The sequence below is a fragment of the Emydura macquarii genome, unplaced genomic scaffold, assembly GCF_026122565.2.
Source record: "Emydura macquarii macquarii isolate MOO-44397 ecotype Brisbane River unplaced genomic scaffold, CSIRO-AGI_Emac_v2 contig_1146, whole genome shotgun sequence".
In the NCBI taxonomy this organism is placed as follows: Eukaryota; Metazoa; Chordata; order Testudines; family Chelidae; genus Emydura; species Emydura macquarii.
Genome location: NW_027131283.1, coordinates 22,105,438 through 22,118,591, shown reverse-complemented (window position 1 = coordinate 22,118,591; position 13,154 = coordinate 22,105,438). Strand labels below are relative to the sequence as shown.

Sequence of the window (13,154 nt, the reverse complement as noted above, 5' to 3'; positions counted from 1 at the left end):
GGGGCTGGGCTGGGGAGTTTGCAGCCATGAGAAAACACAAGAAGCCCAACCCCCCTCATTCCCTTAATGCTGCTGGTAGTAGTCACCCTGGATTTGCAGATTCTGAGGTCAATGCCAATCCCTGCAAACCAAACCACTAACATATTAGGGAAACCATGGTTGAGGCACCAGAAATCACTATGGGTAGGGGATCAAATGCTTTATTAATTGCTGAATGAGCACTTGTAATAAAAACTTCCACCATCTCCCCTAGGTGATAATAGTGTCCTGAGGGTAACAGAGGTGGCAAGGGAGCAGATGTTGCAAGCATCTAGGTATAGACCTGGTCCTTATGCTGCTATGCTCTGTACTTGCAATGATGCCAGCAGAATTAATACTGGAGTGGTGTGGGAAAGCGTCTTATGATGGAAGAAATAAGACAGCCCTCCCCAGAAACCTTCTGCAAAGGAGATCTCCATAGAGGATTCCTGGGCCATCCCTGTGCACATAAATAGTTTTTTCTGGGCGGTGTGGATCCTCTGTATAGCTAGAATGGCCACTGGGGAAGCAGATATGCACTGCACCTCACTTTTTCTTCATATTACACATAAAACATAACAGCATGTAAACCCTACTAAGTTTGATTGGCATTGCATACTCACCAGAGGTGCCTTCCCCGGCATCACGGTCGGCCACCATGCTGTCCTGCAACTGGCTGGACTGCTCCAAGGTTAAAAATAGCTTCTGGCTGTCAGGGATAATAGGTCTCCTGCTCGCCTATCTCCATTCTCCTCCTCCTCTTCCTCATCCAGAATGTCCTTCCCTTGTTGCCTGAGGAGGTCCAGCACTCAGACTCCTGAGAGGTATCCACACTGCATTTGGGGGTAGTGATGGGGTTGCCACTGAGCATCACATGCAGCTCATTGTAGAAGCAGCATGTCTGTGGTGCAGAACCAGAATGACTGTTTGCCTCCCTTGTCTTCTGATACGACTGCTGAAGTTTTTTGATTTTTCAGGCGGCACTGCTGCATGTCCCAGGTATAGCCCTTCTCCACCATACCCCATGCAATCTTTTCATAGATGTCTACATTTCTTCAGCTGATCAGAGCTGTGCCTGCACAGACTCTTCTCCCCATAGACTGATAAGATCCACCACCTCTTGGGGCATGGAGTCACCACGATCGGCTGGGCTGGCCAGCTTCCCATGCTGATCAAATAGGAAATGGGAATTCAAAATTTCCTGGGGCTTTAACAGGGGATGGGCTGTTTCCTGTGTTTCTGGTTGCTGTGCAGCAGAGTTGAAAACGATCTCCAGAGTGGTCACAGCAGAGCATTGTGGGACAGCTCCTGGAGGACAATTCAGTCAATTTACACAAATCTGCATCTACACTGCCTCTCTGTTGACCCATCAACATTGATTTAAGCTCTGTCTCTCGCAGAGGTGGAGTAACAAAACTGATGTTACAGGCAAGTTAGGTTGGTGGAAGAGACCTGGTAGTGTAGACTCAAACATTATTAGGTCAACGCAAGAAGGCTTCCATCAAACTAAGTTTAGAGTATAGACCAGGCCATAGTAACTGATTTAACAATCTTCAGTTTCATAGGACCTAGTTAAGTTAGTTAATAGTTGCACAAAGTGAGCAGCTTAGGTTATTAATAATAAGTAGCCAAGCTTCACTTTCCATTAAATTTTTGTCAGTACATGACCAGTTAAGTATATAATAAGACACTAAAATTGAATTCATAATTATTTGGGGGGGAAATAGTATACTTTGGTCTTAACTTACCAAGAGAAAAGTGCCCCCCTCCAGAGGGGGTTCACTCTCAAGGATGCAATCTCCATTAAAAGCCGTCCACAAAGCGCGACTCAGAAGAAATTGTAATGGAAGTAACCAATTCATCATTTGTGTTTGTTTAATGTTTTCTTTTCCTTTCTTTAATACAAAAAATAGCCCTGGTTGTTAATTAATTATTTTGCTTGGTCTTGATCAAGATATGTAAAAGAACCTCTGTGAGTAAATAGTTGGAACCACACCCCTGAGCTGGCAGCAAGAAAAACAATTAGTAGGGGCTGGCCCACAATCTGTTCTTTCTCTAGACTAACCATTTTTAGTCATTTTTTAAATAAAATTACCTGGCAGTCAACAATTTAAAATGACCCCTTTCAACCCCATACTAAATAAATGACAAATGACTGAGAACTTGAGATCAAGAAAACAAACTTGTAATACTAGAAATATAATTTTATTTGCGTTATCAACTGAAGAGCTGTAATGCTTTTTCCTTTGCAGGAAACATTAATTTACTCAACTTTATTTTTCCAAGTTGCTGAAACATGCTCAGTTAATGATAGTCTCAAATGTTGGCAAAAACGTCTTTAGCTGTAAAATTTCAGAGAGAGGCTGACCTCTGTCCTGGTAAAAGTCAAGCCCAGTTACAAGTTCTACATCACGGATACGTGCTGCATGAGCCTGAATTCTTTCTTCAACCCACTGGGACTCTGGTTGCCCTTCCTGCCAAAGCAAAATGAGCAAAGTTCAAACACTAGTTACTCTTTCACCTGTTACCAAACAACAGAATAGCCTTGTATGGTGTAAAAGCCTTCACTTGAAAAAGCTCTTTCCACTCTCTTCCTGGAAATCTCTGTAGTCTTGCATTTGGGTATCTGGTTTGAATTAGATCAAATTAATGTTTTCTCTTTCCTGATATTTGATTATTTTGGCTGAATAGTGGTGTGTGAGAACTGAATATTTACTATAACAGTGCCAGGTCCATCTTTTGAGGAATAACCTGTACTTTGGGAGAGGACTAAGTAAACAGAAGCGAAAAAGATGCAAAATGCTGCTGCTAAGTGGTTTCCTGAAGTTTCAAAGGCCCTTTAATTACAAAATACAGTGGAATCACATTTCCACTTGCACTTACAAATCAATATAATCTTATCTACCGTCTAAACTAAGTACAGCCATGGAAAAAAAAATCCAAGAAAACTAAAGAGTAATGGTCCAAAACACTATATTGTTTGGACTGTTAGTACAGAGATTTTCTTCATAAAGGGTGGTAACTTGTTTTTCCATTATTATCACCTATTTACTATGTACTTTAAGGGTATCACTAAACATCAAGGTTATTGGCTATTAATTTCAATCTCAGAAGAAGCATCCATGTGAGAGTACACTAATTGATGTCTGCCAAAGACAATTAAGGAGTAATGTTTTCCTTTGCTATGCCATAGGGAGTAACCCTGCTAATGCTGTCCCACTCTTAAAATGACATCTAAGAACTAGTTTTATTCTTCACAAAGCTGCAGTGATTCCATCTGTCTGCAACCCTCTATATGTAGAGAGAGGGCTGATCTTAGTCATCTCTAGTCTGTAGTTTTTCCCAGCCCTTATACTTACACCCCTCTGCCAACTGCTGAATGATAGCTGCTCTAACTCCCACATGAGCCTTCCTTTCTTCCTGCATGGCTAGCTAGCTGCTTCTCAGTTATCTCACTTCCTTCAATCTGCCTCACCTGCTGCATACCCTGCTCCGCCCCCCCTTCCGCTTCTCACCCTCCCAACCATCCTTGCAACTCACAATTCACAGCTGTTACCACTCACCTGACAATATGAACAAGCCCTTTACACAGGCCACTAGTTCCATCCTTCACTCTTGATTGTATTTTGTTTCAATCAAGAATGACTGAGTTAGACACACAGGAATCTAAAGACTTCCCTCAGAAGCAAATCTGTAGGAATCACAGCTCATGCAAACACAGTGTGCAGAGACATGCACAAAACTGTACTTACAGCACAGCTTTCACTGTTGTCAGGTCGATGAGGAATGATAAAAGACAAAACATCCAAGAAGCCTGCACAGTTCAGTGGCGTATTGGACTGGTTCTTACAGCTGGTCAGCACCACAAAGTAATGGGTTGGGACAGGGATTTGAGTGTTGTTTACGTGCCTATAGGAGAACATTAATTAAGGGATAAGTGTGATAATCATGGGCATAAAAGACAATATTATACTATACAAGCACTGCAGTCAGTGGGAGTGTATTGTATGTATATATACACACATCAATGCAGAATTTCACCTTTATTTTTAAAACTTGAAAAACAGCCTTTTTTATATGTATGCAATTTGACTGAATATATAAAACACTACTCCAGCAAAGTAAGTAGCTTTAAAAGCATGTGACTGTGCCACTGAAATCAAACGGAACTATTCATGTGCTTAAAGTTAAGCATGTGCTTAAGTGCTTTGCTGTTTCAGGACCAAAGTGCACTGTGGCTTGCAGGATCGAGCCCCATATTTGCATTTCATTCTGTTAACAATTTAAAATATAATGAAGTTTAATTTGCAAAAATTAAAAAGAGAAAATTAGTGTGGCAGGGAGGGTTAAGAGTGTCTAACATGAAGTCCCATGAAAATGACACCTGGTAACCTGTTGTAGAAAACTATATCAGTTTAGGATTCACAAATTAAAACGTCACCACTCCAATATTATAGCCATTCCTAAGTAGGGCCTAATTCTGTGAGGTGTTGAGTGGTTCCTGGATTTGCGGTACACCCTCACTTCCACATCAGGCACTTTATACTTAATATGACTAAAGGTGTAGAATAAAATATGTTTGTGAAAAACTGTAGACAGTGTTATGTGGTTGAGCATTGGTTTAGGAGGAATCTCTAGCTTGTCATCTAGTCCAGTGTTTGTCAACCTTTTTGATACACTTTAGGAAGGTAGCAAGGCCTGGTATCAGGGAGATCTCATGGACTGGCACTGGTCCACAGACTGGTCATTGAGAAACACTGGCACCCTCCTGTCTCATGGAAGAACTGATTTCACTATTCAATACATCCTTGGTAGATGTTGTATTAAGTCTAGCTTTGAATACATCACCTCCAACAACAGCAGTTCCACAAGCTATTAGCTAAGATGGTCAGAGTGCTATGGGGGTCCCTGAACATCCAACTGCCAGAACTTGGGACTGGATGATAGGGCATGGATCATTCAGAATTCCCTGTTCTGTTCATTCTCTCTGAAGCACCTGGCATTGGTCACTGGCAGAGACAGGATACTGAGCTAGATGGACCATTGGTCTGACCAGTGTGGCCATTTTTATATTCCAATGTTGCAGAGGTCCAAAAATTTTTTTAAAAAGTGAGCTCCCTCTACATTTTCATTGGAACCAGAATCAGAGTTGCCACCTTACATCACATGCATCTGCAAGAGCATGTGGTTAGTACATGTGATGTGTAATATATCTTTATATTCATGTAACTGTTAGGACTATTTTCTCTGTACCGCATCTTTTAAGTTGGATTTTGCTAGCCTGCAGGGGCAACTGCCATTTGGTGAGCAAGAGTGGATGCGGCATTATGCAGAGAGGATACACACTGTGCTCCTCTCATGGATACTTTACTTTTGATCTTTCTTGTTTCTCTTAACCTAGAACAGCAGTCATTCAGACTGAAAGAATACGATTGTGTAACTCCAAAGAATTTACCAAGGTTCCTGGTGCTTGTGTGCAGGCAACTCAGGGAGAGGCACACCACCCCTGGTGGGGAGGGGGAGCCAAAGGCAGACTCCAAGTCTGCTTGGCAACTACTAGGGAGTGAGATGGCTTCTCTTCACTCCTGAGGTCCCAGGAAAGGGCATCAGAGCAGTCTTCCACCAGCCACTAGCCAGGACTGGCTGTGTGGGGGGGCCAGTGAGTCCCAGGCCTGCATGCAGGGTTTCCCCTGAGAACTGGCCTCTAGGGACCTGAAAGCAAGATCCCTCAGCTTGGCCCTTTCCCTCTCCAAGTTGACTCCCATTTTGTAGAGCTTTGTTGGGAAAACTTCCCCCAGCCAGGCTGAGTTAGCCTGTAGCTGTCTCAGTGAGATCAGTCACGACATGGCACCACTAGCTCTGGCTGCTAGTCCAAGGTTGCTGCCTGGGGGGAGTGCTTCTGAGCACTGGCGTAAGAAATTAAAGTTTGGATTTTAGTATAGTTTTGTAATCTGCACTTTGAGGCCTGCACTCCTTTGTGCTGAGGGGAAATCCTGGCACCAGAAGCAGGCTGACTCCTGCATGAAGAGGACGCCTGCCAGCAGGGATTGTCAGCACCTCTGCAGTGACTGAGGAGTCCAGCGCCATTCCTGAACCTGAGGATCCATGGCAGAGTTGTGAGTGCATCATCTTTCAGGTAGCTAGTCAGGGAACTTATTTAGGAGACCCCTTACTCCCTGAATTGTGCTCTCCAACCAGAGGGTCAGCATTTGAAGATTTTATTACCTGCTACTTATTAAATCTGCAGTGTTGTGAGCCCACCCCAGAAGCTGTGCAAACAAATCCAATCTAGATTCCTTGTTCTATTGTATAGAGAGGTAGAGAGAAATGTTTCCTTTACTGTTGTTATAATGGTATAGTACTGTTTAATGTGGTGTAAGTGGACTCCATCTTGTTAGTTTCTTGAGGTAAGCTCTTTCCTGAAACTTGTTCTATTGAACCTAAAAATATCTTTAAGCTCTTTTTGTGTGAGTGAGGAATGTATGTGCAGGGCATAAAAAGACAGCAACCTAAGCTTCTCTAACAGAAAGGGGAGTAAATATACCCACTGCCATCCTAACCCTGCAGGCTGAAGAATACCTTTCAATGATCCTAAAGTGCAAATTAACAACCCCGAAGTACAGAAGGATCTACCTTGGGAACAAACAAAGTAAAAAACAAAATAGTTTGCTTTCAGTTAGCTGGTAATTAACAATTATACTGAACCATGAGGCAGCATGACACAGCAAGGCCCATAGACTTACATGAAAGCCAGCAAGTATAAAAGATGGGTAAAAACCATGGAAACTTTGGGTCTCATTCTGCAGTTGTGATCTTGGAACATCGGATTCATGTCTAGCAGAGGCCTAGCTCCCTCCTTGTGCCCAGCCTAGGTGGCCACTAGACTGGTGCGAGCAACACTTAAAAAGACTGGTAATTATATCACACCAGCTTGCAGAACTTTATGAATGTGTGTGATGAGACTGCTTTTTGATATTCTTACATGTACAATAAACGTGGCATAGTGCCTTGTCCCCCTGAATAAAATCCTGCTAGTCTTTTCTTTGACAAGTATAAGAGAGGGATTTCCCATCTTACCCCACTTGTGAGTCTTTTGGGCTGCAATGAACCTAGTCAGCCACATTGCTAACTGCTGCACAGAAAATATTGTCGTTGCAGGTCACCACAGGCCCCAACGAAGCCCATGTACTAACGGGACCGAATTTTACATTTGCTATATCAGATCACCTGACTGGGAAAATTCATGGGTATTATCAGTGTGTGCACCAGTGACCCTGAGAATAGTGTTTTACCCTGTTATATTTATCTCCTGTTTAACATAATTACTGTGTGGAATATATTGTATGTGTTTGTTATTTCTTGGGAGTCTCCAACTATCTGGCACGTAAGTGGGGGGTTACCCTGTGATTAGAATTTTCTTCCCAAGCTGCCCTCATGACCCTGCAGGAGCAAGGGAAGTAGAGGCACCACCAAATAAATTCATATAGGAAGAAAAAAAGAAGTTGGACACTGCTGAATGGGTGGTAGGATCCAGAAGAACCCAGGCCTGTCCATCAAAACTCATAAGGAGATTGGTGCTGAAGGAGGTAACCACGTGGATGGGGGGCATTACAGCTGCAGTGGAATGAAATATGGTTTGAATATGGAAAACATAACAGCAAATATATGTAAAATAAGCCAGAATTTGACCCCTTTCTCGGTTACCTTTTTGTACTTACTGTATAATTTCATGAGGAGCATCAAAATGGCCATCATAATTGTAATCAAACACTGGTCCACTGATCACATTCAGTCCATTTCTCTCTGCAGCATACTTTAGAAGCAGCACATCATGGAAGTAGTTCCATATCTCTGTCATTAAAATGATAGTTGAACATAATTAATACCAGTTCCAAAATGTTCTACCTCTATTACATGAATGCGCCAGCAAACATTTTTTCACTTTTTGCTATAGGCAAAGAATTCCAAGCTAAACTGCCACAACTTCTATATTTTGTAATTTTTTTAAAATGGTTCACTTTTGAAGTGAATATAGAGGAAAATGGTTGTATTGACACATCCAATGTACTCTGTTCACCTGTGGAAGAGGTATGATAAAGGCTAAGCCATTGCAAGCTTCTTTATACAGTCCAACAATATGCTTCAACCTGTATTTGTAAAAAACACTTGAACTGAGAGGACAGTTCATTTTCAATGCCCGTCAGTGCTTGGCCTCTCTGCTGAGACTACTGACTAGGGTGCCAATCAGTTGCACCAATTGGACCAACTGAGTTGGTGCTTTTTAGGATATGGCTATTTGTCCACAAGAACTAGTCTGTGACAACCAAACATTTCCTATACCAGTGACCCATTTAACTTATGTAATTTAATTAAACATTTATGTTTAGGACGTAAACTAATGATAATAGGTACACAGTTATAGACAGTGGCTAAAGATACACTTTTCTGTTTACCTCTTACTGATATACCTGTGATGTATAGTCTGCAGTAGCCAGCCAGTGAATTTTATGTTTCTTGTGACAAGGTCTTCTGCCTCTATTTATTTTCCTCTCAGGATTTGGGTCACTTTGCTGTTCTGGGTTTTTGTTTTATGAGTGCAGTATGAGTGAAGGGGATATGAATGAACTGTGAAAAGTAGTCTAGTCCATTTTTTTCCCTTTTTCTCCCTATTTGCTATATCATTTTCTCTTTCTTCTTTGGTTTGGAAAACCAGCACTGGACTATTAGGCAAATACATGCAACTGTAGACAAGTCATAGCTCATGTTTACTAATAACTGGAAGCGAGGATAGATGGATGGGAATAACAGGGTTCATTATAGTTGTACAAGCAGCACATCTACCGGATATAAATTTTCCAGATAAAGATCCAGATTTTCTGGTTTGCTGACATTCTTCATGGTGAAGCAGAAGCAGTGTCAGAGCTGGTTACTAACTCCAACCTGTCTACTTCTCCTGCATGGGGTCAAAGGAAGATAAAATAGTAGCCAGCTATGTCAGCTGTACACCATCTGGAGACTTCTCCACATAAAGAGAATGGCCAGCAAGGACTCCCTCTGCACCACCTGAGTGGCTCAAAAGAAGTAGTGAGGGGCAAAGAATCTGCTCCAAAGTCCACTAGTAAGGCACTCAAACATTAATATATTCCAATTAGCAAGAGGCAGTTTTAAGTAGGATTGTTCAGAGAAAAGAGTACAATGAATACAATGGATGTGTTTTAAAATCTTCCTTAGCTATTTTAAAAAGCAACTTTTTAATGCAATTGCATTAAATATAGACACACTAAGTATGATCCATTAAGAAAAGAATTTTAAAAATATTTTATTTCTTAATTTTCTTTAGCCAACTATTATTTAATAAGCTATAGGAAAATGTTTAGTAGAATCTTTTGAGAACCTACTTTTGAACTCTTGATACATGGGGACAATATTGCTGGTAAGTAAGGCATCATATTGTTCTAGAGCAGTTGCATTGAAATCTACAAAAAAGAATGAAACATGCATTAATGACAGATATATTTCTCAATGCACAGTTTATGTATCACTGTAGATTGAAGTCAAATTACTACAGTTGCTTTAATTAAAAATCTCAATATTTGAACTATATAAATACACATAAATAATACATTATATATACAAACACACAGATATGTTATCTGCAGTATGACAGTGGTTTGAAAAGGATTGGGGACTTATTCTGTAATACTGGAAAATATTACCCTGGGAGAGGCAACAAAAATATCCCTTGCACCCCAATAAAAGATCTTCCTCCTGTAAATTTCCAAGAAAAATTGAATCTGTGTGGCATGGCAGACAGGAATCCATTACACCATTAGCCCAGAATATGCCTTGTCTACTCAGCTTTTGGCAACCTATATATATTTTTAAATAGATGCATTTGCTTGATCTATTTATATTTCAATGAATTATTCTTGAATACACATTTTTTTCCCTGCTGAGAAGCAGGTCTCCCAGGAAAGACCGCTCAGACATACCAAATTGTGTGGCAGCTTTGTGATGAATGAAAAAGGGTGATGGGCTGACAATTCCTGTGTGCCTATTGCAAAACTAACCACTCCAATACAATACATCAAAACTAACATAAGAAAATTTAAATTTACATGGAGAAATGCTGTCTGGGCCAGATTCTTGACTCCACTCTAGTCTCTTTATGTCATTGTGGTCAGTTTTAATCATACCGAACATGTCTTCCATTTTTAGAGTAAACCTAAATCTTCTGAACTGAAAATATTTGGGTAGGATTAGAGTGGATCTGTGTGTGGCTGCTGCCAAATGTATTGACTTTATAATAGTAGTTTTACTGCTTTTGGTCAATGCACAGCCAGTGGAAACCTTTTTCTGCACAGTATATTTATCCCAAGCGTGTTGTATGTATGTTTAAACACATACCCACATCCAGCTGATTAAAACTTTCTAAATGCTAGCTATAAAAAGAATCCTACTGACTGGGAGGATAGAGGAAACCGTGGGTGATGTTCAGGCCTGGATTGTAGTCAGAGCAGTTTTGGCTTTGAGCGGCAGGGATTCTAACATCAGCCCGCAGACAGTCTGGAACACTGGAAGGAAGCGAAGATGCGTCTGCCTGCAAAAAGGGGGAAAATATAGTGTTACGCCCACAGCTGTGACTAGCCTTATGCCCTGTATGGTTTGTGACTTCCTAGAATGATTTTTATTTAATCTTTTCCTATTTTCATAATGAAGCAATTCAGTGCAAGTAATGGAAACAGATTTTTTTTGTAGATTATTGAAATACAGAAGGACCAAGAAAAAACACAATTAGGGAAAACCCTAAGCACTGTGTAAAATAGTAGCAAGGTAGTATCTTAGCTGAAAAAGGTGACACGTTTGGCCAATGCAGCTCTCTAAAAATAAGGTCTTTCGTGATTTTACTTTCTACTGCATGGCAGTTAACATGTGAGAATCATAGAATATTACGGTTGGACGGGACCTTAGGAGGTCATCTAGTTCAGCGGTTCTCAAAGTGGGGGGCATGAGATGGATTGTGGGGGGGTGCCATGGGTGGAGTTTGGGGGGGGGCATGTTGGGGATAGAGCCAGTCCAGCTCCTCACCCATCTCCGCCAGCTGCTGCCACCCCTGCTCCCCACTCCTCTGCCACTACCAGCAGTGCCGGGCTCACCTCTCACAGCAGTACCCCCTGCCTCTGCTACCCTCCTAAGCGTTCCCCACTCCCAACACCTGCTCGGGCTGCCCTGCTGGCAGAGCAGGGGACAGAGCCAATCCAGATCCGCACTTTGTACAGTCATCCGCCTCTTGCAGCCACAGCCCCCCGCCACTGCCAGGCACGCTACCCAGCTTGGCATGCTGCCACTGCTCCTAGCGCTGCTCCCAGCAGCCGCCACCTGCCTCCCACAGCAGTAGCAGCCCCCTGCTGCCACCAGGCACACTTCCCATGCTGCTGCTGCACCCGCAGCCACCAGCTTTCCACAGCATCCCCCCTCACCACTACCAAGCATGCACCCCGCTCCGCTGCCGCCCCTGCTCCCCTGCCTGCTGGGGCTGGGGTCCTCCATTTAAAAAGTTTGAGAACCACTGATGTAGTCCAACCCCCTTCTCAAAGCAGGACCAACCCTAACTAAATCATCTCAGTCAGGGCTTTGTCAAACCGCACCTTAAAAACGTTCAAGGATGAACGTTCCACCACCTCCCTAGGTAACCCATTCCAGTGCTTCACCACCCTCCTAGTGAAAAAGTTTTTCCTAATATCCAACCTAGACCTCCCCAACTGCAACTTGAGACCATTGCTCCTTGTTCTGTCATCTACCACCATTGAGAACAGTCTAGCTCCATCCTCCCTGGAACCGCCTTTCAGGTAGTTAAAGGCTGCTATCAAATCCCCCCTCATTCTTCTCTTCTGCAGACTAAACAAGCCCAGTTCCCTCAGACTCTCCTCATAAGTCCCAGGTGCTCCAGCCCCCTAATCATTTTTGTTGCCCTCCTCTGGACTCTCTTCAATTTGTTCACATCCTTTCTGCAATGGGGGCCCCAAAACTAGACACAATATTCCAAATGTGGCCTCACCAATGCCGAATAGAGGGGAATAATCACTTCCCTCGATCCGCTGGCAATGCCCCTACTAATGCAGCCCAATATGCGATTAGCCTTCTTGGCAACCAGGGCACACTGCTGACTCATATCAGGCTTCTTGTCCACTGTAACCCCTAGGTCCTTTTCTGCAGAACTGCTGCCTAGCCAGTTGATTCCCAGTCTGTAGCTGGGCATGGGATTTTTCCATCCCAAGCACAGCACTCTGCACTTGTCCTTGTTGAACCCCATCAGATTTATTTTGGCCCAATCCTCCAATTTGTCTAGGTCACTCTGTATTTACCACTCCCGCTAGCTTAGTGTCATCTGCAAACTTGCTGCAGGTGCAATCCACCCCATCCTCCAGATCATTAATGAAGATGTTGAACAAAACTGGACCCAGCACTGATCATTGGGGCACTCTGCTTGTGACTGGCTGCCAGCTAGACATGGAGCCACATATCACTACCTGTTGAGCCCGATCTAGCCATCTTTTTATGCATCTTATAGTCCATTCATCCAACCCATACTTCTTTAACTTGCTGATAAGAATATTGTGGAAGACCATATCAAAAGCTTTGTCATAGTCAAAGTATATCACATCCACCGCTTTCTCCACAACCACAGAGCCAGTCATCTCATCATAGAAGACAGATTGGTCAGGCATTACTTGCCCTTGGTGAATCCATGCTGACTGTTCCTGACCACTTTCCTCTCTTCCAAGTGCCTCAAAATGGATTCCTTGAAGACCTACTCCATGATTTTTCTGGGGTCCGAGATGAGGCTGACCAGTCTGTAATTCCCCGGATCCTCCTCCTTCCCTTTTTTGAAGATGGGTATATATTTACCTTTTTCCAATTATCCAGGACCTCCCCCAATCACCACGAGTTTTCAAAGACAATGGCCAATGGCTCTGCAGTCACAACAGCCAACTCCCTCATGCACTCTCAGATGCATTGCATCTGGCCCTCTGGACTTGTGTATGTCCAGCTTTTCTAAATAGTCCTGAACCTGTTCTTCCAGCACTGACGGCTGCTCACCTCCTCCCCATTCCGTGCTGCCCAGTGCAGTAGTC

At 42.8% G+C, this 13,154-nt stretch overlaps 1 protein-coding gene across 1 annotated transcript in view; it reads right to left on the bottom strand.

Moving 5' to 3' along the window:
• Nucleotides 1-2,207: 2,207 nt before the first annotated feature.
• ENPP3 (ectonucleotide pyrophosphatase/phosphodiesterase 3) overlaps nt 2,208-13,154 on the bottom strand; it is a 63,844-nt gene continuing 52,897 nt past the window's right edge. Inside the window, exons 21-25 of the mRNA XM_067546750.1 lie at nt 10,483-10,618; nt 9,417-9,494; nt 7,737-7,869; nt 3,771-3,927; nt 2,208-2,492 (exon numbers count right to left, since the gene is read on the bottom strand). Of these exons, the coding sequence (XP_067402851.1) occupies nt 2,319-2,492; nt 3,771-3,927; nt 7,737-7,869; nt 9,417-9,494; nt 10,483-10,618 (678 nt within the window). The 3' untranslated portion in view covers nt 2,208-2,318. The remainder of the gene's footprint in view (nt 2,493-3,770; nt 3,928-7,736; nt 7,870-9,416; nt 9,495-10,482; nt 10,619-13,154) is intronic.